The sequence below is a fragment of the Prosopis cineraria genome, unplaced genomic scaffold (assembly GCF_029017545.1).
Source record: "Prosopis cineraria cultivar Desert tree isolate PC_DT_omini unplaced genomic scaffold, ASM2901754v1 PC8, whole genome shotgun sequence".
In the NCBI taxonomy this organism is placed as follows: domain Eukaryota; kingdom Viridiplantae; phylum Streptophyta; class Magnoliopsida; order Fabales; family Fabaceae; genus Prosopis; species Prosopis cineraria.
In genome coordinates, this window is record NW_026555339.1 from 6,321,280 (window position 1) to 6,341,794 (window position 20,515).

A 20,515-nucleotide genomic window follows, 5' to 3' on the forward strand; every position below is an offset into this window, starting at 1 on the left:
AGCAAATGAATCACAGAATCTTGCTATTTACAAATCATGAAAGACATTGTTTATTCTCAAACTCTGTGTAACTTAGTTCCAATTAAGCAAGAATGAAACTTGCGCATCAAACCTACTAGCAAACTTTTTAATGCCACCAACCAGTTGGTGGATCTCACCATATAATCTGTAAAACTTCTGTTAGACTGATTAAGATCATACTTTTTCCATATAAATAAAATAAAATCAATAAAACCAAGGATTATAAGATGACAAAGTTAACAATGAAAAAATTTTTAATGTTATTCTTAAATTCTCTCAAAAAATATTTTTTTAAAAAAATAACTCTCACAATTAAAAAACTCCTCACATTTGAGATTTAAAATTTTTTTAATATCATATGACAAAATTTTTTAACCATTCAATTAAGTTAAATAATTGTTATCATATCACTTGAAATGCTAATGAATTTAGACTATTCACTATATTTAAATCTATCCCATGTTTTGACTGCTTCTAAATTGCTCTTTCAATCATTTTTATAAGTCATTTCTATCAATTTTATTAATATTAATACAAAATAAAAATAAAAAATAAAAATATATAAAATTTTAAATATGTCACTATATAATAAATTTAAAAATTTATATAATATTAATTTTTTTATCATAAATGATAATTTTAAAAATATTTTTTAAATATTATTTAAAAAATTGTGTTATAATTTATAAATAAAAATAAATAAATATTTTAAAATATGTCTTATAAATAAGATTACAGCATCATAGCTCCTTCACTTTCTCGCGAACCTTCATTCACAAAACATTGCTTTGGCACTTTGCGGCAATAACACGTGTCGCCAAATTGTGGGCAAACAAAATCTTAAAAAAGTGCGAGCGACTCTTCACAAATCATGAGTAGGATAAATTATCTATTTTTTATTTACAATATATGAAAAATATAGCCACTCATATTAATCCATATCAAATATAAAATTGATAATAAATCATATTATTTCTAATGTTGTGAAAAATATATTTCATTCCTTAAAAAAAAACATAAATTTCATTCTTCATATCCCACACAATATCATATAAGAAGATGACCAATTAAGTTAGTATATATATGTTTTTATTAATACAATGTACAGTAACATGCTCTGCTTAGTTTTATTTATAAATTATTTCTGATCTGTTTCAATAAAATTAAAAAATATTAAAATTTATTAATTCTTTATAAAAGTTTAATAATTATTTATTTTATCCTATTAAATATAAATATTTTAATACAATATATTCATTGTCTCTTTCTCACTAATATTTGATGAAATAAAAGAAAAAACTTGCAATGAAAAGTTAATATATCTCATAAATACAACTCAAAAAATTATTTTTTAAAAAAAATTATAAATAAGATCAGCTGACTAAGATACATACCTTTGGACGCTGAGTCAATGAAAATTAATTGATATTTTTATCTGAAGTGTGTCTGGATCTGATCATAGCAATCTAATTATTTTTCTTCCTACTGCAATTTTCTAGAGAGAACGCAAGCAAAGATCTCCTGAGTTTCCTTTTTCTTTTTGTCTTTTATGTGCTTTTGATCATCATGTGCTTGTAAAATCCCTCCTTGAAGAATGTCCATCCTTGCATACTAAGCAACTTTGCCGATCATTATCTTCATCTTTCTCCTATATTAATCCTTCTTTTTCCTCTTAATCCCGTGAATGCAATCGTTGCAAGATCGTTTTCCTCGTTCCAGAAAAAGGGCTCCACCTGCATTTTCGATTAAATATGTGATCTCCAGGTAGATTCATACAACATTTTGGTTGGTATGGGGTGGTTCGATTCATTCTTCAGAGCTGAAGCACGAAAAGCCATCAAAAGGAAGGATAGTGATGCAGGCGAAGCTGGTTCGTTTCTTTCAAATCACGACGTGTTAATGCTTCATTTTCGTTCTTGATTCTATTTTTCTTTCTTGTTGATACGCTGTGTTATTGACTTTCTGGGATTTGGATGTTCACAAGATTGAGCGCTGATTGCTCTGTTTTAAAGATGATGCAAGTACTCTGTTTTTACTAATTTGATTTTCTTGGCACCATCGCAACCTTGAGAGATGATCTATCTGCTATAAATCATAATTGTATCTCACGACCTTGGATCAAACACAATTTCTCAAAAAATGTAGAATCGAAACCAGTGATAGCAAAAAAACAAAAAAATAAAAAATAAAAAAAAGACTCAAACTTCAATACCCGACCGACCAATAATGCTCAAATCTAACATGATAATAGCAGATGATAAATAATTGTGTTCGAGAATTGAAACTGGTGATACATGTACGTGCTAATGTCAGCAAATTGAGGTGACTTTTCAACATCTTTCAAAAGACCACAAATTATGTGAATTATGATGTCATATTCGAAGTTTTTTCTATGTTGTAATTTGCAATGATGTGTTGGGTGTGTGTTGTTTTTGATTGAATAATGATTGAAATGAATAGGTAGGGCATTGGAAGAGCTTAGAGCATCTCTTTACAATGAGCTTCGAACATCAGAAGGAGCCAAGCGCCAACAACAACGATACTGTGGACCGACGGTCGCATTGTCCTTCAACTTCATGGTTTCTGTTGGCATCATATTGGCTAATAAATTAGTTCGTATTCTTCACCTTCCCCTTCCTTTCTTCCATTACATGATTGCATGTTGGCTCCAGTCGATGTGCCAATGCTTTTATGACCTGTGACCTAGTGGCCATGGCATTAGGCTCACTCTGGGTTCAATCCTGCTAATTTTCAAACTGGTTTTGGTTTGTCCTTGTACCCCAAAATAAAATCAACATTTATTTCTCTGACTCGAGTTATATTTTAAGCTTAAGGATTGTGTTTGAACTAAAAAAAGTTGAACTTAATTTATGGGAAGTCTAAATTGAAGTTTTTAACCAGATTAACACCTTGGAGTAAGTTGAGTCCGTTGATTCAGGTGGTCTCACATGTGTGCATGTTTGTGTATACGTATATGAATGTGTTGACAGGTGATGGGGAAAGTAGGATTCAACTTCCCAATATTTCTGACTTTTGTTCACTACGTCACTGCATGGCTTCTGCTTGCATTCTTCAAGGCAATGTCAGTGCTTCCTGTCTCCCCTCCCTCCAAAACCACTCCTTACTCTTCTATCTTCTCTCTGGGTGCTATCATGGCTTTTGCCTCTGGCCTTGCCAACACCAGCCTCAAGTATAACAGGTTCCTCCTTCCCATTTCTGTCTACACACACACACACACACACATCTAACAACTTGCCTTTTCACTAGCTATCATGCTCTTGCAGTGTTGGTTTCTACCAAATGGCTAAGATTGCAGTCACCCCCACAATTGTTCTAGCAGAGTTCTTGCTTTTCAGAAAAACCATTTCTTTTCAGAAGGTCAAGAATTCAACTTCCCTTCCTCATCACTTGACTAAGGAAAAAAGAAGGGGGAAAATGGAAATAATCATACAGGAATTGCACACCATTTTCTTTTCTTCTATTCTTTTAGAGCATTTCTAATGTATAAATGTCATTGCAATGGTGCAGGCTCTGGCTCTGGCTGTGGTATCAATAGGGGTAGCAATAGCAACTGTGTCAGATTTAGAGTTCAATTTATTTGGCGCTCTAATTGCAATTGCATGGATTATTCCAAGTGCCATAAATAAGATTCTATGGTCTACTTTACAACAGCAAGGCAACTGGACAGCTCTTGCGTATGTACTAAAAGTCAATCAACAGATTCATTATCATGAATATATACATATAGACACACACATGCACGCACTAACTATACACACCCTAAGAATCTCTATGAAGCTATAAGCAAGTGGGTTGATAAAAACTCTCTCATTGAAGGTTGATGTGGAAGACAACCCCTTTCACGATTTTCTTTCTAGTGCCTCTGATGCCCTGGTTGGATCCACCAGGAGTGCTATCTTTCAACTGGGATGTTAACAGCAGCACTGCCATTATGATATCCGCACTGCTTGGCTTTCTCCTACAATGGTCAGGGGCCTTGGCTCTAGGGTGAGTCTTCCTTTCTATTCCACCGAAGCATACTGACACAACACATTAAAACATGAAAGCTTCATAGTTGCAAGATTTTGGTTTTCTTTCATCTTTCATCACTTTTAGCTGAAGAAAGAATCTATTGCTTGGCTGACACCATGGCATGGAACCTATGCAGGGCCACTTCTGCTACTTCTCATGTTGTTTTAGGACAATTTAAGACCTGTGTCATTTTGCTAGGAGGCTATCTGATACTTGATTCAGATCCCGGGATTGTCAGTCTAGGTGGTGCTGTCATTGCTCTAACGGGAATGTCAGTTTACACATCATTGAACTTGAAACAAAAATCTCAAGACAAGCAGCTTCCAAAGACTAACTCCAATCCCTCAAAACCAAAAGAAAGCACTGATAATAGCTCACAATTGGATGTAAAGATCACCTCCACTGTCGTCTAAGTTAAGTTGCTAGTCATAGAGCCAGAAACACAATTTTAGTCATATGCTAGGAGGTTACATCCAATTCCATTTTGCAACAAGCATTTTTGTATGGACAGACTAATCACAGTAATTCAATCACACGGAAAAAAAATGATTCGCAACGGGTTTTGCCTACAGTCTTTTAAAATACATGACTATTGATAATTGACTGAAATTTAACATTGTTGAACTATTTGGCTTTTCCCAAGTCCTTTGTCCCATACACGCTTTTCAAAGGCTATTTTTGAAACAAGAGGGAAAGCTAGAGGAAATCTTTTGGGCAATGAAATTCTAGGGACTCAACTCCCAAACATCCTTCAAGCCTCTATAATGCCTCGTACCTGAGTTTCGATCATATCAATTATAATCATACCTAATGAGTAAACTCAATCAAGGGAAAAAATTAACATCTGGAATTGTAGATCTAAAGACAGATTTCAAGAACATTCATGCAAATATAAGCCAACCATTCAAATAAAGATAGATGATCTCATCAACCCACAACCTCAAAAGGGTGGGAAATCATGATAAATGTAATATAAGATCGTAAAGAGAGAGTCATGGTATGTTGAATAAAAACTATCTGCATGCGCTTTCTCCTATGATTCTGCTTTTTTCCTTTTGCTTTCAAATATGAAGCCTTCCTTGATAGTTGTCTCCCAAGCATGATCACGAATCAAGGGAGGCAGCTGATAAACTTTAGAACTCCCACCATGCCAAGAGAAATCGCATTAAATATAAAATCATTGTTTTAATCCACGACAAAACAGGCAGGCTTACAGCATTACTGAAGAAAGCTACACATCACAATTTCCATGTACTAAACTGAACTGTATAATTCAATGTCTTTAAGTCAAAATGTAATATACAGGTGAGATATTAGAAAGGAAAATTTGGTAAATCTCACCTACTCTATCAAACTCTTGGTTTCCTATAATATCACTTGGAAGGAAGTACAAGGTTTCATATAGCAACAGTCAAATGTTCTAAGGGCCAAAAGATTAGGTAAGGAATAACTCAACCAATCTTTTTTCTTAAAAACAAAAGGAAGGAAACCTGCAACTAGCACCCCTCAAAATCGTTAGTGTTGTTTATTCCAACTTAAGATATTACTGAATATTGTCCCTCTTTTGGCCGCACTTCTTATTTACACTCAGATCAGGCCTGTGCTTCATACTACCTGGAGATGATCACATTAAACGTGCTTTTGAACATATGGTACCTAGAAATGCTTCGAGCCTAAAAATTAGAACTCCAATTCATCTGCGCATGTTGAGACTGCTGATAAGCAACAGGAGGGGCTCCTACAGTTTCGACTGCTCCAGTGACAGACTGAGACTGTTGCAGAAGGGTTGAAGGCGAAGGTACTGTCTGCCCTGGTTGATAGATACCAGCAAAAGCATGACCAGCCTGAGTTGGGGGGAACATAAGATGTCCCTGATGGTTAAAATTATAAAGAGAATTAAGCTGCAAGCTGGATATTTCTTGGCCTGGAGCAGGTATCCACACAGCAGAACCTTCACTCTGCAAAAGAGAGAAAAAGGAATGACAACTAGAAAATACAAGAATTTCAGAATTAAGGAAGCAAACTTTTTTTTGGGTGTGGGAGAGGGAGACCAACCGGTTGTCCAGCTGTAAAGACATGTTTTTCCTTTAACTGCGACAAGGCAAGATCTTCATTTCCAGTCAAGTTACCTGAATTCACTGTCTGATTAGGTGCATATCCAACAGGTGGAGAGATAAATGATCCGGGAGAAATCCCAATATGGGCTGTGTTTCCAGCATTTGATCCAACCTTTAATTGTTGGAGAGGGAATTTGACACCAGCAGCTGCAGCAGGTACATAGATGTTGCCGGTTGATGGTTGTTGAGGGAAGCCATTGTGGTTTAAATATTGGTGTATTGGTGACACATAAATTGGGGGGTAATAAGGGCCATATGGGAAAAAGTTGGGAGGGTACGGTGGCCTGAAGAAAGAAATTGACTGGGGAGCAGTAGGTAAAGAGCTATGCAGAGGTGGTGTTGGGCTTGGGCTAGGGCTAGACACAGAATGAGAATTTGCACTCTACATTTTAAATAAAGAGAATTACAGAAACATAAGTAATGAATAACAGAAAGTAAATAAAAAAAAAGAGTAAATAGTGGCCGATTGTAAAACAGAAAAAGAACTAAGTTGGAAAGATGCACTGTTTTAATAAATAAAAAATGGAAAAAGACTAACAACATAGTTTGGAAGGCGAGTTGTTTCTTGTCCCTGAGGCTCAGCTCCCTTCAATTGAACTTGCGGAGTTGCTAACATGGTGGACATGAAATTTAAACCATAGCTCTGACCATTCATAATAGTTGGGATTGGCGTGCCCACTGGAGCCAATAATACCTCCTGCTTTGGCTGATCAGCCTTCAGTTCAGCACCAGAGACAGTATTAACTTCTGAAACCAATGGCTTCTCAATTAGATAAGACGAAGAATGTGTATAATCAGGATCATCTGCTGGTGCAGTTGATGATGCACTTTGATTACTGCACCCAAAAATGAAGCACCATTACAATTGAGACAATGGAAGCACACCATGGCACAATGATGCCTTGAATTGAAGGGGGAAAAGTGGAAACAATAATGCAGACTTATACTATCAAAGACCTTGAACAAGGTTTGAGGCATTCACAAAAAGAAATTTTCCACTTTCCAGAACCAGTAAAGGGAAAGATATGACAAGTCTCAACCCCAACCCACATACAGCCACCACTAGCTTCAGAGGCACAGCCCACAGAAGTAGAGGATGGAGGGGGGGGGGAGAGAGAGAGAGAATTTGAAAAATTGACATGCACACCAAACATTAACCACAAACCTAGAAGTAGCAGTTTTGTCACTCGCTTGAGGAGAATGAAGAGCATTTGAAGAGTTATTGTCACCGCCAGTTCTGCCAAACATCTCCCTCTTATCGAAATCAGAATCAAAGCTTCCAAATATCAGACCACTTTTTAAAGCGTCAGGTACTTGGAAATGATTTGGAAAAGTAACAATAACATGTTGCCTCAACTCATCGGATGATTGCATACAGACTTCAGAAGTTGAAACCTCTGAGATATTGAATGTTTCAGACAAACAACAAAAAGAATAATGGAGAGATTAAATAAAAAGAAATATTGATAATTGATAAAAACAGAAAGATTTAGATTATTACACTTTTCTTAATAAGAAGTTGTGCGATGAAGGAAATAAAATTTCGGGGGATTGATTACAGAAGAATCTAGACACAATGTTCTGGGCTTTATTCAAATTACAGGCTTAGTCCTAGTGGTTCTCCCTAGACAAATTTTTATAATTTCCCATGCACTTTCAATCATTCTTCTCATTGACTTATCTCCTTCAAATTGTGTAGGCTTCTTTTTTGCTCTATTAACATATTGTCCTTCTCTCGATACTAGGTTGACCTAAATTAATACCTGTCTGAAAAAAGTAATACACCAGAAAATTCTATAAAGATTTAAAGCAATATTAGAAAGTGCAAAATGGGAAACAAGATATATAAAGCAATCATGTTGCGCATAAGAATTAACAAACGTAATGATAGCCTTACCTGGAGGTGCCTGGCTACCACGACTGGAAGTTCTCATCGAATCATTATAAGAGGGGGAGGACTGTGCAGCCCCAGATAACTGGTTCTCCTCAGCTTCATTTGACTTGTTTGGGATTTTCTTATTGTTTTTCGAATTCAAAGACCCAGATCTTTCACTCTCAGATGCTGGTAATTCACCAACTTCATGAAGAGCAACTTTGTTTCCATTAACATGAATCAGCCCATCAGCTAACTGCTGGTTTCCAACCTCCCTATCATTTGCAACGTCAACAGCAGGGTTTGGCAAGATATGTGATGCCAGTAGAAAGTCAGAAGAAGAATGAACAATGGGCACAGAAGGAGCAGAATCTGGAAGTTGGTCAGAACTCGAGATGGACTTTCCTTGGTCAATTCTGGTAACTGACTTAAAAGTATGATTAAGAGGAGATACTGCAGCGACTACAGCATGAGGTTGGGCATTTTCATGTTTGCCAGTGTCATTAAGAGAAGGACTTCCATTCACACTCCCCACAAGCAATTGGCCTGCTAAACCATGACTAGCACTCCCATTGGACTGATTTGCAGGACTAGGTGCAACAGCTGAAACTCTAGAGTGCATATGCATAAATATTTATCACTTATAAGATTAATTGAAAGAGGGAAATTTTTTTTTTTTTTAAAAAAGTGACAGTTTTGAGATCATATTTATTTTAGGATCTGCATCAATTGAAACAATAAAAAAAATTAAATCTGGACGGTGTCCAAATTGATGATGAGCACCGGATATATAGTTCGCTAATTTTCCTAAACACCATGTCCAGGTTACTGAACTGGTTTAAGACAGAACTAATGTTGGTGCAGCCAGTTTACAACTGCTTTTCTGGTTATCCAGCAAGTTCAGTTGCAGTGTTGCACATCAGTTTCCAGAGTGGGAAGACCTTAGAACTAGCTGGTAACAGCATTGTTTTTTCCACCCTGGAAATAAGATTAGCTCACGGTTTTTAGATGTAGAAAAGAAAACATTGATATCACTGTTTCACCATTCTTTCTCGCTTTTGTTTCATGTTACTCTTTAAATTCAAGAAATGGGGCATCAATTAAGGTTCATTCCAACAATATATTTTATATCTAAGGAGGAAAAACACTTGAAGGAAAATGATGAAGAACCCATAGAACTAAAACAATAACAGAATAACACAACTGTTAAATTAATCAATTACGTAAAGGATAATGAGATCTATGTCAAAAGGATGTATTGAGCAATTCCAGGCAAGAAACTTTTAAGCGATCCTCAGGAAACCCAAACAGGAAATAAACCTAAAATGGGAAGCCGAACAGGAATAGAATTACCAATCCTAACAAAGGATGACATCTCATATAACTAGTTGACAAATCTAAAAACCATAAGTTAATTAAAAATAAATCCTAGATCTGAAATGAAAAAAACATATGCATAACTATTTGGTGTTTTTGATCATTTGCGCCCAATAAAAGAACATGTTGAGTGAATTTTTTTTTTTTTTACAGGTCAGCACCACATGGTTAAGTTTGTCAGAACATTATCTCCACATATTATGTTTTTTATAGGGGACTTGATAAAAAAAACACAGAACTTTATTTACATCTGGTCCAAGCTGAAATAGCAAAAACATCATAAAGTAATTTAATTAACATCATTTTCTTCTTCTCATACTGAATTCAAAATTAACTACCTTGTGCTGTGTGATGCACCATTACTTTTTGTTTTTTGTGAAGCAAGCTGAGTAGAGGGTGCATGACTTCTCTCTACAATGTGATTGACTCCAATTTCCTTACGGTTAGCAGCATTCCTCGCACCATTACCATCTAACAAGAAATATTAGCAATGCAACAAGTCAATAAAAATAACATAAAATTTGCTGATGCATAAGGAAGGTCTTTGCGCTCATAAACATTTTATAGTCTTGAAACTGCAGTGGCACTAGTGACTTAGGGGGGAACAGGGTAAGGAGGACCTACTCCAAAGTGCAAAGTGTATAAGAAAAGCTAAATTGGATGACATCATTGAAATATATGGTTTCGCATTGCCCTTGTATGGAACTAGCTCTAATGCTCTACGTAAACAAATCAAGGTAAGAAAAAGAGAATGGAACTCAAAAATTTAACCTTTGAAAAACAAAGGGATGAAAAAAAATACCACTAAAATTAAAGGAGTAGCCCGCAGAAGCACCCCTTCCTCCTCTCCCTTGGCCACCTTGCTTTGGCTTAGAATCCATAGAAGCTCGGCTGCTCAAGCCCTGCAATGGTTGATGGAAATTCATATTAACCAGTAAGTGTGAATAAGGACTAAATGAAAATCAACTGGAAGATACAATCACATTCAGCTGCACAAAGACAATTATCCAAAAACAATAAACTAAACAAACACAATTTAGTATACCTACACGTATCATTGCCAAAATATAAGCACATATTTTTTCCTTGCAGAAGGTAATGCTGCAAGATTACATGCTGTTACAAACAAAAAGCAATCAACTACATGCTGAAACCAGATATATTAGTACATTCCAACCAAATGGGGTTTGCAATATAGTTCAAACATGGAGTCTCCAAGTTATTCTGTTCGTAAGCCCCCACAACTCCATCTCACAAAAGACCATTGAGACACCTAATACTCTAGTAAAATTAAAAGGTTGGTTAAACATTTGAAACTTTTTTTTACAGACAACAAATATAAGATTCATCCACTTCTACTCATTTACATTAAACACCAGATGTGGAATAAATATTTCTTCCATTTATTGAAGTAAGGAATCAATCTGCTACCACAAGCCTCAGTTAAACTTTTGTTAGCAACAAGTTCATACCAAATAAATATAGATAGATTGCACGAATAGAGAGAAAAATTTGCAGACCCTAGTAATGAATTGGGAAAAAAAAAAACATACCTCCTTCTTCCGGTCTCGTCTCCTTCTTACCTCATGAAAAGTATCTGCAAACAAAAATAATAGATTAATGAACAAGTCTATTGTTCCCAAGAACAATAAAAAGATGGACTTCCAGAAAAGACGAAAGCATTTTTAACAGATACAAACTAGGATAAAATCTGTGCCATGATTAGTGGTACGTGCAGTGTAAGAAATTTATACCCATTCCTACAAACAATAAATGAGTATGAAGGATGGATTACTCTTAAGACATTAAATCGAGTTCGTTAAGCAGACTGAATGAGACCTGATGATCATAACAAGAAAGAGAACTTACACTAGATTAGGCACATCTACCAACTTCAAGGCCATTAAAAGCAAATGAATTGATCATTCATCACAACAATAAATAACTAATGTGCAGAATTTTTCCGTTGTCCAGACAACACAGTGACGAATACAAAAAGGAGCACCGATGTGCTGATATACATTTTTCCATATTTTCAACTTTTCCCAAGCATTATTCAGACCCCATACTAAGTCATGAAGCTCTCCCAATTTTGATAATGAAATAGCAGTACGTACGCATACAAAACAATGATCTTGAGCTAAAATAGGTAAGTGATAGCATAGACTCAGCCGTCAAAATCATCTGCTTTGCTAACACTAACTAACGTTTCTGAGTTGCGATCATTTCTTTAATTTCTATATTTTCTTACTGAAATAAAAACGACTAAATTTTAGATTAAAAACCCCACTTGATCGCAAGCACAAACGAAAAACCCCAGATGATGTTCATGTGATAAGTGAATGATTCATATGAAAACGAAGAGAGGTTTGGACCTAAATACAAAAGCTTCTGGGCCGTCTCATTGGGATCCATAGAGCATTCCTTAAGGACAGCATATATTTCATCGTCACTGTGCTGCTTGCCGGTGATCTCCCTAATGTCCTGGATAATTTTTCGTACATTGCTGGGAATCGGAACCCTAACAGACCCGCCGCCGCCACTCATGGTTTTGATGTCGCTGCGCAAGGGAGGGAAGGAGAGTGTGACATAAAAGGAGAGACAGTAACAGTGGAGAAGAAAGGTTAGTAAGGAACTAAGGATCATGACGATGGGATTTATTTAAGGGGAAAATTTGGAAAATCAATCAATTGCCATTTTAAAATTTTCCGGAAAACGTGTCATGTGTAATTAAATGAATTAGTACAGTCAATTATAATTAATTGACATCTAATTACAATTGATTGGGGAAAGAGAGAGAGAGAGATCTAGTTATATGCTATAATTTTAATTATGACCAAATTCTCTTTTATTATGGCCATGAAAAGGGTGATTTATTATAAGTTTTATAGTATATATGTGCTAACAAATCAACTGTCGGTCAAGTAGATGTTGATTATAATTGATTTGAATACAGTCAGCTGTAATTTTAATGATGACCATGGTTTCTAAAATCATTATTAAAAAAATAAATATTGAGTTCTGATAAATGCACTGCTATTTGCGGTGAATTTGATGACATACTATGCTGTTAATAATAATTAATATAAATTAATTGATTTAATACCAAAAAAATGACTAATAGTTTTGTCGTCAGTGAATTGTACTAATTCTAAAAACAAGCTGTGTTATTTTTTCTCGATTTGTGCATGTTATCATTGCACTGGCAGTGCCATTTTTTTTTTTTTACAATAATGTGTAACTTGTCTATTTATTGAATTGCATTGTGACTTTTATTTCTTGCACAGGACAACGTGGTCAAAGGCGTGCAAGTTAGAAGCGAGAATATGGATCAACTTGAAATTTTTGAGTTGAGCCATGGAAATTGTAAAGTATATGAGTTGAGTTACATTTAATTTATTTTTCTATGAATTAAAAAAATTTAATTTGATAAATTAAATGGACCAACTTATCAATTTATTTATTTTTTTCATAATTTTTGAAAAAATATGCCTAAGTAAGAATTTATAATATAATGATCGGTGTAATTAAAAAAATTTATATCATAATTACATTGGATTGACCAATTTTATTATAATTTATTTCAAAATTTATTTGCTGAGTGAAAATTTAATGTGAAAGCTCCCATCATTTTTAAATTTTAAATTTTATTTTATTTTAAATGAATAATATGAGTTAAATGAATCAATCTTAACCCATTTAGGTCACAAGTTATTTGATAGAGGCAAAAAGAAAATAATTTTTATGTAGTTTAATATTTTTCAAACGAAACTCAACACTTATAACAGATTATTTGAATTAATTTATATAACTCAGCTTGTATTATTGGCTTTGGTGTAGGTAAAATCATGCATCCAAATTCAATAAATAAATATAACCAACGAAGTTATTGGACTACGTCTCAAAATTATTTGATGTACTTTTGCCACACCCATCATATCTCCCACCAACAATGTCGAGGAGGAATGCTCTCCTCCCTCCACAGTAAAAGTTAATTATTATTAATTAATTTATGTTTTAAAATAATAATTAAAATATTAATTTCAAAAAAATTTGATAGTTTTTCAAATGTATCTTTAAGTGAAATAAATACAGTATTTGATTTATTCAAAACATCTCATTAATTGTTTGAATATAATTCAATAAATTAAGATTATAATTCAAATATATATATATATATATATATAAGTGCTCAATGCCCTATGTTTTAAATTAAGTAAAAATTTTAGAAAACATATAATATTGTGGTTCAAGGAAGTATTGTTTTATTGTGTACATGTATTCCTTTGCTAAAAACAACCGTGTTCAAGTGATAATCACATAATAAATGTGAGCATGCCTTTTAAAAATATTTTAATATTAGTTTATCATATCATGAAAGACTAGTTCATTTATCTGTATCTAAATCTCATTGATTATAGGCACATCATGTTTTTAATGTTAAATGAAGTTAGCTAATCAATCAATACATTTTTAGGGACAGAGTTGAGTGCTAGAGACAAAGGAGAATTGAGGTTGAAATTAAATGACAATTTTTGAGACACATTGAATGACAATATTTAATGTCTCATTTCAGTTATATATATTGGCACAGAGTAGGGGGTGGCTTGTTTGGACTTTGGAATATTACAACCCCAAAAGGGCTCAAACTTTATAGATATTTTAAAGCTAATAGCATCACAAAAATAAGATACTTCAACAAGGAATTAGCAATCAGCGATCAAGCCCCGACATACTTCCTTTTTTAAATCAAAATAAAAAAATAAAATGCAACATTTTAGATTAAGGAAGTGTCTTACTATGCAGTAAAACCAAGAAATTACGCTGAAAAAATCATCGGCAATAATATTATTCATTTTTACATACTGGGTATTAAATTAACCATTTAAAATTAATTGTATGTCATTTGGTGATCTCAAAAGTAATTACATGTGTGGTGAATAAAATTGATGAGATCGTAATTGCACTATTCAATTATGTATATGGATATTTTGTTGATAAAAAAATTGATGTCAAGCTGCTGGCTTTAATTTAAACTAATCAATTTTTTCCAGTTATACTACGCGTTAGTTTCAATGATTTGCGACTTTTTAGGATTGGGTTTAAGTTTGTGTTCATTGGAGTTCCCTTATGGTGGTCCTCTTCGCTACTCTCAATGTGAATTGCTCCAAGGAGAATTGGTGATGGGGTAAAATGGTTAGACTTATGACCTTAAAGAATGTAGAAGTTACTCCATAAAGTTGGGTGTGGAAGCTGATTCAATTGTTTTCATAGAAGAGATTTTCACACGGAAGCTAACTCAAGAGTGTCATACATGTTAAATTTGATTTTATCCTCTAGTTTGAATTTTACTTCTCATAAATCAATTCCTTTTTGACCAACTATTATTTTATAAGATTGAAATAATTGATATAAATATGTATTTTCTCTTATGCTTAAAGCAGGATAAACTTATCAATCTAGCGGTCACTAAAAAATAATAATAACGCTTAAAGAAATTGTTAAAAATGTAATTTTTCTACATTACTCCTCTTTGTAATAATAACCATAATAAATTTTTATTATCTCAGATTGATAATTAATTTTTTTTTTTCAAAATTCATCAAACACCAAGGATAAGAGGGAATATGTGTTTTACATTCAAGGTGCTCTTCTCCTTTAGAAGGAGCTCCTGCGCTCATTGACCAACCTGATGATTTTTTCTTAATAATATGCGCGCGCGCGTATGAATGATGCTATGTTCTGCCCAATGCATGAGTCCATGCCTAGATAATGACAAGAAGTTTTTTTTCTTTTTGAAAGAATTACTTTGAGATTTTTCACAACCTAATCAAATGCTATAAGTTTCAAACAATTTATTCACTGACAATTTAATATAAGAGAACTAATTAAATAGGACAAGTTTGATTGGCAATTTAAAAAATTTACAACTTTTTGTATGTATTCTCTTTCTTTTTGGTAGTGGAATAGATGATATGCTATTTATGAGGATTTTTTTTTGACCAGGCATGAATAATTTTATGATGTGTTTGTATTAATAAAAATTTAAATTTAAATTTAAATCAAATCTCTAATTTAAATATATAAAAAATTATATGTTTGAAGTTGATTCAAACTCAAGTTTATTTTAAATTATAATTCACTTGTTATTTTAAATTCTCTTCATATTCTAATTATTTAAAATTATAATTATTTTAAATATGTCTTTCTTTTTACATTTTTATTATTGACATCTCCATAATTCTCATATATTTTTTTTATTTTTTATTGATTAAAAAATACAAATAAAAATAAATACATTATTTGTAATTTTTTTCATTTTAAATCTCAATTCATCTTTTTTATTCATTTAAAAATTTTTAAATCACCAAGACAAAAAATTTAAATGTATAAATTTTAAATGTGGGTTTTCAATTCTAAAATTTAAATTAAAATTTATCAGCCTAAATATTACCTTATTTTATTTCATGCAATGCAAGCATCGGGCAACTTCAACGTTTAATTACTTTATACGGCGTCGTTGCGATTGCCCTCTCAATCTCCAATTGCCCAGTCCTTCTTTGTTTCTCGATCTCCGAGCTCTTCACTCCTTTTCCCCTGTTTGCCGCCGCCGCCGCTCTTTGGGTGGCTATCTGAGTTTGTCTGATTGAATTCGGTGAGTGAGAGCGAGTCATGGGCAGCGAGTTTAGGTATGAGATCGCTCAGAACGCGTACATAAAGCTCGTGCTCCACTCCCTTAAGCACAAGACCGCCGCCGTCAACGGCATCTTGATTGGCCGCGTTTCTTCAAACGACGTCGTTGAGATCGCCGATGCAGTCCCTCTTTTCCACTCTGCCCTTGGGCTCCTCCCACAACTCGAGATCTCCCTTATCTTGGTTACTTCTCTCGCTTTTTAACGTTGTTTTGTGGGTTTTTATGAATTACGGATTGGGTTCATTCAATTCGTAGAAACAATGAAGTCTGTTGGATTATGAAATGATTTGTGATTTTTGAAAAATGCATGTCCCGACCAACTTGTGCTGGCTTGATTTGGATTGAAGCAAAAAGTGCTTAATTTCTCTATTTTTTCAACTTCATATAATTGTTTGTGGGTTTATGTATAGTCGATTTTATACATATAGATTCTCAGTTGAATTCTATTCATTTTGCAACGAACGGTTTGGGAGATAGATAGAGGAGTACTTTTCTGCTAAAGGCTTGAACATAGTTGGCTATTTTCACGCAAATGAGAGGTCTGATGATTATGGACTTGGTGGTGTGGCAAAGAACATCGGGGATCACATCTGCCGGTACTTTCCCCAAGCAGCCACTCTCTTGGTATGTGCTGCAATTTGAATTGAAGTGTTCAAGTGAGTTAAAGCTGTCTAACTTAAAGGCTGCTCCAATAACATCTTTACGCTCCTTTTCGAATTATTTGCAGTTGGATAACAAGAAGCTTGAGGCTTTAAAAACTAGCAAGGAACATGGTCCTGTAATGCAGGTTAGCATCCTTAGCATGTGAAACTCTATCCACCAAGGTTTCAATCTTTGGTGGTGTTTTCTCATTCCTTTTGCGTTTGACTAGGTGCAGCTTGCTTTTTTGTTGTTTTGTTCTGCTTCTTCTTCATTCTCTCCCACATCTTCCAGAAATTGGGATTTCTTTTGGTGGATCTAATTGCTTATATCAGCTCATGTCCGATGGCAACATTTACTGAATTGCATAGTTGAATATGTTGCCCCACTCTCTCCCTATTATTCGGTGGAAGTCAAAGAAAGGGTATAGTTGTCCTGCATTGTGTTGTTAATTAGCACAATCTTTAGCATAGAGTCACTAATTAATCAGATAACAAATAATCATGGGAGAATGACGTTTGGGTCTGTTGTTAGAGGATTATTGACATTTAGTTCAATACGATATATCATAGTTGCCACTTGTCAATCTCAAAAAGGCCATTGTTTCAAGGGATCAAAGCATCAATAATTCCCTTAGAAGGGGCCCAAATGTTATTCTTCCAAATAATCATTGATCTGATTATAAACACTAACTGATGTCTTCTCATGCATAATTTCTCATTATTCAGGATTGCCTTAATTTCTGGGTGATTCATAATTTGACATTAAGGCGCATTAAAAATTTTCATGAACTGGCTGTCCTCAATCAGTTCATTTTTGTGTGCTTTCTTGAAATTTTTCTTAGGTAATAGGATACTCTGTTTAAAATTTGTCTTCTTGTGTGTTCCTATTGTTCTCCTTTTCTCTGCTTGTTTTCAGGATAAAAATTCTTTAGGAACAAGAATCAAACACTAATGGCACAGGCTACTAGCAGTATAAGATTTACCCATCTGCTTCTCTCCCTCCAGATACTGCAGGGAATCCAATTCCAAATTCGTGTAAAAAGATTTCAATTTGGTTGCTTCTCACTTGTCATGAATCACAGTATGTTGAGAAAGGATTTATCAAATTGCTATCGTTCAAACAATAAAATTTCATTTTAATATGCCTTTCATTTGGTGATGTCAGAAGATACTTGTAGTGGTTAAGTTTTATTGATCATACATTATCGGAGCGTCCATCTTTTTCTCCATCTCTAGTTTGTAACAAATAGGCTATTAATCACCTGAAGCTACATATGTCATTTCACTTTAGGATAAATCTTTCCAGTATCATCCTGTGCTTTTTTATTATTTTTATTGGATGTCTGCGATTTATTATGCTGGTAGCAATTAACATGATGTCCAATGTGTCCTTATGGATTTATTGTTAGTTATTGTTGACTGAGGCGTCATAGTTAATTTCGTTGTCAAGATCTTTATCCTTAAATCCATGGATATGCCTATATACATGTCTATGCTAGTGATTTTGTGTTTATGCTGGAATGATGGAAGTATAGGTTGAATTGTTCTACTTGCCCATTATGATAAATAGTCGTGGTTTGGCTTGATATGTTAACCAAGATTATCTTGTTCTTGTGTTTTAGCTTTATATTAGGGATGCATCAAAGAACTGGAAACCAGCACGGTCAGATGGAAAGCCAACATTCGCTTTCAAGGACCCAGCAGCAAATGTGGTCTTGTTGGACTATATTTCGTCTGAGAAATGGAATGATGTAGAGGATTTTGATGACCACCTCGACGACATAAGCAAGTGAGCACTGCTGTTCCGCCCCTTTCGTTTTTTCCCCTGGCTTTTCATGTATGTCCATTTACGTAACTTTACATGGTTTATGTACTTCTTTTCAGGGACTGGCTAAACCCAGGACTCTTCAACTGATCCAAATCTCTGTAGTTCTTTATCGATTCTTTTTGCTAGTGAATGAAGTTCATGCTTTTCAATGTACTTATACTGGATTCTCAATTATAAAAAAGTTAAGAAATTGCTTTAGGCTTCGGGTGAGTTAGTTATATAGGAAGCTTTTTCTGATGTATAAACCAGAAATTTCTTCAGCAAAGCACTATGTTTTCCGTAGTAGTGGCTGCACTTTCATAGTCAATTTTATCACCATGAATGTAAGATTGTAGGTGCATTATATTTGAAGTATTTATATTTGAATTTCCTTAATGGGAGAATAAACATTCGATGTGGCCACGTCCACCATCTTGGGTAATCTGGATTTATTATTAAGATAGAGTCGGTCAGAGTTCGAAGTCTCTGTGAGAAATAGCCTCAGAAATTTGCCCATTAGTTTGAATCAGCTTCCGTAATCTGAAGTCATATTTGTAAGATATTTTGTGATATTGTTTCATCAATGGTCATCAGAAGACCCGTCTTGTTATATGGCATTTGGTAAAAAGCCTGGGGTCTAAATTTATATGATTTCGCTTGCACAACCTTGTTCGATAAAAGCATGCCAAATGAATGTAGTGATATGTCATGAAAAGTATCAAGTGTAATACAAATATAATGACATAAATGTAATGAATTTATCACTTTTTTGGCGACGTTGAGATTTTGGTGATATTTTAATTTAATACTTTATTGGTCCATTTTTTTTAGTGGGGTGAGTGTGTTTTATTGTATATATGTCTAATGATATGAAAAGGTGGGGAGAATGTGTTTTCGGAGCAAGTTGTTGACACTTCGGTTCCTTGAACGCGTCACATTTTGAATATTGACAACTATAGTATGCTAACATTTTAAAAAAATTAATCATTTAATTATTATAATTTTAACTTTATTATAATTCAAATCTTGAACTTTGCTATTTACAGATCAGTTTTTATAATTTTAGCCATTTAAATGCTGATATTTTAAAAAATAAAATTATAAAAATTTAAAATATTTTAAATTTTTAATATTTATAAAGATTAAAAGGGTTTGATAATTTAAAATATTAATCATAGATTTTAACATAATTTTAATCTTCATAGATTTTTTTAAGATATATGGAGCAATATTTAAAAGATAAAAAATATAGGGACTAAGTTGTAAACATCAAAATTTAAGAATTGAATTATAATCAAATTAAAATTTTAAAAATTGAGTTATAAAAAGTTGAAATTTAAGAATTAAATTAAAAATATAAGAATTAAATGATTAATTTTTTCTTATTCTTTTCCTTTCAAGGTAGGGATAAGAGTGTTAATAAGTCTCTTGCATTCAATGTCATTCTCCTCCAAAAGAGTCTACAATAATGATATTGCATATAATCATTGGCCAAAAGAAAAAAGATATTATATATGGTCATTCATCTATAATGCTATTTAAAAATCACACATAATGCTAATCATTCTTCAATACTAATGAAGTTAACTGAAAGTCTCTTTTTCACCCCCAACAATTTGTTGCTATTTTAAGATGACTGACAATGGTGGCAATCTTTGATGCAATTCATTTTGGGAGTCACGAAATCAATACAAGAATTTTATTTTTTTAGGACTAAAACACTGCATAATTGTATTTTGGGCTTTTCAGTCCTTAAGTACCCTCACTTCTTATCGGGTTTAACATGAAAGAGCGTGAAAAAACCAATAAATTTGATCTTAAAAAAAAAATAAAAAGGTGTGAACGAAAGTTTTTAATTGATATTTTTACAATTTTTTATTTTATTTCTATGAAAATTTTCTAATCCTATTTATCTATTTTTTTAAATCAAGATCTTCAAAAATTTTCTTCTCT

General features: G+C 33.5%; 3 protein-coding genes across 5 annotated transcripts; 2 read left to right on the forward strand and 1 right to left on the reverse strand.

The window, feature by feature from the left end:
• Positions 1-1,504: 1,504 nt before the first annotated feature.
• LOC129318092 (nucleotide-sugar uncharacterized transporter 2) lies at positions 1,505-4,609 on the forward strand. 2 transcript variants are annotated; one of them, XM_054962635.1, is made up of 7 exons: positions 1,505-1,891; positions 2,482-2,633; positions 3,012-3,220; positions 3,306-3,399; positions 3,550-3,716; positions 3,859-4,029; positions 4,190-4,609. In XM_054962635.1, the coding sequence occupies exons 1-7, from the start codon at positions 1,813-1,815 to the stop codon at positions 4,464-4,466; spliced, it is 1,149 nt and encodes a 382-aa protein (XP_054818610.1). In that variant the 5' UTR covers positions 1,505-1,812; the 3' UTR covers positions 4,467-4,609. The 2 variants fall into 2 exon arrangements, with proteins under 2 accessions (XP_054818610.1, XP_054818611.1); XM_054962636.1 differs by having other exon boundaries at positions 1,506-1,891; positions 3,012-3,211.
• A 696-nt stretch (positions 4,610-5,305) lies between these two features.
• On the reverse strand, positions 5,306-12,081 carry LOC129318091 (GBF-interacting protein 1-like). Of its 2 annotated transcripts, none has more exons than XM_054962633.1 (9): positions 11,796-12,081; positions 10,974-11,017; positions 10,223-10,322; positions 9,759-9,891; positions 8,068-8,654; positions 7,336-7,567; positions 6,709-7,006; positions 6,109-6,552; positions 5,306-6,011 (listed from the first exon to the last, which is right to left on the reverse strand). In XM_054962633.1, exons 1-9 carry the CDS (start codon positions 12,064-12,066, stop codon positions 5,727-5,729), a joined length of 2,394 nt encoding a protein of 797 aa, XP_054818608.1. In that variant the 5' UTR covers positions 12,067-12,081; the 3' UTR covers positions 5,306-5,726. The 2 variants fall into 2 exon arrangements, with proteins under 2 accessions (XP_054818608.1, XP_054818609.1); XM_054962634.1 differs by having other exon boundaries at positions 5,874-6,011; positions 6,183-6,552.
• Positions 12,082-15,948: 3,867 nt separating this feature from the next.
• LOC129317686 (ER membrane protein complex subunit 8/9 homolog) lies at positions 15,949-18,958 on the forward strand. Its single transcript, XM_054962039.1, has 5 exons — positions 15,949-16,296; positions 16,592-16,738; positions 16,842-16,901; positions 18,378-18,544; positions 18,640-18,958. The coding sequence occupies exons 1-5, from the start codon at positions 16,093-16,095 to the stop codon at positions 18,668-18,670; spliced, it is 609 nt and encodes a 202-aa protein (XP_054818014.1). The 5' UTR covers positions 15,949-16,092; the 3' UTR covers positions 18,671-18,958.
• Positions 18,959-20,515: the final 1,557 nt, after the last annotated feature.